At 41.0% G+C, this 3,034-nt stretch overlaps 1 protein-coding gene across 1 annotated transcript in view; it reads left to right on the top strand.

The window, feature by feature from the left end:
- Window positions 1-2,703, top strand: part of LOC114221391 (olfactory receptor 11G2-like) — a 5,400-nt gene extending 2,697 nt beyond the window's left edge. The window contains exon 2 of the mRNA XM_028119510.2: window positions 1,800-2,703. Within this exon, the coding sequence (XP_027975311.1) occupies window positions 1,800-2,703 (904 nt within the window). The remainder of the gene's footprint in view (window positions 1-1,799) is intronic.
- Window positions 2,704-3,034: the final 331 nt, after the last annotated feature.

Below are 3,034 nucleotides of genomic sequence, written 5' to 3'. Positions count from 1 at the left end.
AAGTGAACTTGTTAACTCCCTCAAAATAGAAAAGTGATTCCCAACAGTCCCAAGGGTTGCTGCTCCAAGGCCACACAATCTGAGTCAGCTTTGCCCACAAGTAGCTCTGTTGGTGTGATCTCTTTCTGGGAACTGAAAAAAGTGCATTATTCATTCATTTTATCAGTATTTATTAAAAGCTGCCTAAGTGCAAAGCATTATGCTAATTCCCAATCATTTCTGGTAAAGTGGCTTATACAAACTGATTTCAAGCCTAAGAAAAAGTTCTTTATGAAATGTCCTGTTCAGGAAGATGTTTCAGAGTGAGCCACTTCAGAGAATTCTCTCCTGGGAGAGGCATATCAGAAAAGTAGGTACAGAAAAGAAATGCCTTATTTAAGTGATAAGGCTGATCACAAGGCTCAATGTTCATGTAAAATGGACAACAAACTTCCCAGATCTGGCTCTAAATTACACCATGCATTACAATGTTCTCATAATTCAAGTTTGGGGACAGTTTCCTTTTTTTTTTTTTCTCTCTCTCTCTCTCACTTCTGAACTACTCTCTCTTGAGAACAGAACAATTTTGATATAACCACATACTCTGGAAAAAAAGTACTGACAAGACTAGAACTACCCAGTCCAGTACCACCAGAAGAAATCAAAAAAGGGAGAAGCCATTAAAGCACAGTCTATATAGCATTCCCCAGGGCCTGGTAAACATTGACCTTAACATTAGAAAAGAATGTAGACAGGGGTGCCTGGGTGGCTCAGACGGTTAAGTGTCTGCCTTCGGCTCAGGTCAGGATCTCAGGACCCTGGGATCAAGTCCCACATCGGGCTCCTTGCTTAGCAAGGAGCCTGCTTCTCCCTCTGCCTGCCACTCCCCCTGCTTGTACTCTCCCCCCCGTCTCTCACTGGAAAATAAATAAATAAAATCTTTAAGAAAAGCATGTAGACAATCAGAGCTCTTATATACAGTCAATGGAAGTGAAAAATAGTGCAATAATGATGGAACACTGTTTAGTTTAATAAATTTGAAGATACACACATTCTATGGTCCAGCCTACAGAAATGAGTGCAAGTGTGAACAAGGAAAAATGAACTATATAGTCATAGTAGAATTATTCCTGATAGCTCCAAAGTGGAAATAATTCATCTAAGTGGTGGCTTATTCATCGAATGTAATAATATAGAGAAGTAAAAATGGGGAAACTACAGATAATGCAACAACATGAATTTCACAAACCTACTTTTGAACAAAAGAAGACAGCCAAAAGGATAATTTCATTTATGTAAAGTAGAAAAGCAAAACCAAATACTTTCATTTAGGGATGCAGACTAAGTTAATAAAATAAAGAAAAACAAGGAAGTGATTACCATGAGGAAAGGAGAATGTTACAATTGGAAGGATAGAGAGACAGAGGATACTGCTTGGGCTGGAGCATGAGGGAAGATTCTAGGGTGCAAGTGATAGTCTATTTCTTGATCTCAGTGGTAGTTACTACGGAGGTTTATGTATAATAATAAAGTTATAAGCTTATGTATTAAGCATGTTCACATATATTTCACAATAAAGAAACATCTGTCTATCCACTGATAGACACTGGCTTCTTGTGTTTTTCAGTCCAACAACTAAGCTAGAACAATATTTCAGGATTAGACAAAAATAGTAATTACTGAGATATAAGTGTTTATTGCATTCCACAGGGTGGTTTCAATGCATATCTGGTCCCCATCTACACAAACATTCAATAATGTGATGGTCTTTTCACAGCTCCCAGACCCATGAAAATCTCCAACACCCCCAACACCTCCAGCACCATCACTGGCTTCATCCTCCTGGGCTTCTCTTGCTCCAGGGAAGGGCAGATCCTCCTTTTTCTGCTCTTCTCTGTTGTCTACCTCCTGACCCTCATGGGCAATGGGTCGATCATCTGTGCTGTGTACTGGGATCAGAGACTCCACACTCCCATGTACATCTTCCTCGCCAACTTCTCCTTCCTAGAGATCTGGTATGTCACCTCCACTGTCCCCAACATGTTGGCCAACTTCCTCTCTGACACCAAGGTCATCTCCTTCTCTGGGTGCTTTCTCCAGTTCTACTTTTTCTTCTCCTTGGGTTCTACGGAATGCTTTTTCTTGGCTATTATGGCATTTGATCGGTACCTTGCCATCTGCCGGCCTCTACATTATCCAACCATTATGACAGGACATCTCTGTACCAATCTTGTGGTCAGTTGCTGGATACTTGGTTTCTTCTGGTTCTTGATTCCCATCATCATCATTTCCCAAATGTCTTTCTGTGGATCCAGGATCATTGACCACTTCCTGTGTGATCCAGGTCCCCTGTTGGCCCTCAGCTGTACTAGAGCCCCTGTAATAGAGTTAACTAGCTCCACCTTAAGTTCTCTGCTCTTATTTATTCCCTTTCTCTTTATCATGGGGTCCTACACTCTGGTCCTGAGAGCTGTGTTGAGGGTCCCCTCAGCAGCTGGACAAAGAAAAGCTTTCTCCACCTGTGTGTCCCATCTGGCTGTAGTTTCACTGTTCTATGGCTCAGTGATGGTCATGTATGTGAGCCCAACATCTGAGTGTGAAGCTGGGATGCAGAAGATTGTGACTTTGTTTTATTCCGTAGTTACGCCACTCATCAACCCTGTAATATATAGTCTGAGGAACAAAGACATGAAACATGCTATGAAGAAATTATTGGGAACCTAAAAGTAAGTCTTGGTTTAAAAGATTTGGGGACAGAATCTTTTTAATTTCTTTTTTTTTAAGATTTTATTTATTTGACAGAGAGTGATATAGCACAAGCTGAGGGAGCAGCAGGGAGAGGGAGAGGGAGAAGCAGGCTCCTGCTGAGCAAGGAGCTGGATATGGGGCTCAATCCCAGGACCCTGGGATCATGACCTGAGCTGAAGGCAGATGCTTAACTGACTACAGTTAAGCACAGTCAGTTCTTAATTTCTTAGTTAAAAAGAAGACTCACATCACTCAGAAAATTGTTTATATGGTTTTTGAAATTTATACACCATACTTACTTCCTAGA

The sequence above is a fragment of the Eumetopias jubatus genome, unplaced genomic scaffold, assembly GCF_037043125.1.
Source record: "Eumetopias jubatus isolate StellerSeaLion01/CBP00866 unplaced genomic scaffold, mEumJub1_p1.0 scaffold_7, whole genome shotgun sequence".
NCBI classification, from domain to species: domain Eukaryota; kingdom Metazoa; phylum Chordata; class Mammalia; order Carnivora; family Otariidae; genus Eumetopias; species Eumetopias jubatus.
Note: the sequence above shows the minus strand (reverse complement) of the source record. Positions and strands in the feature narration are given on the sequence as shown.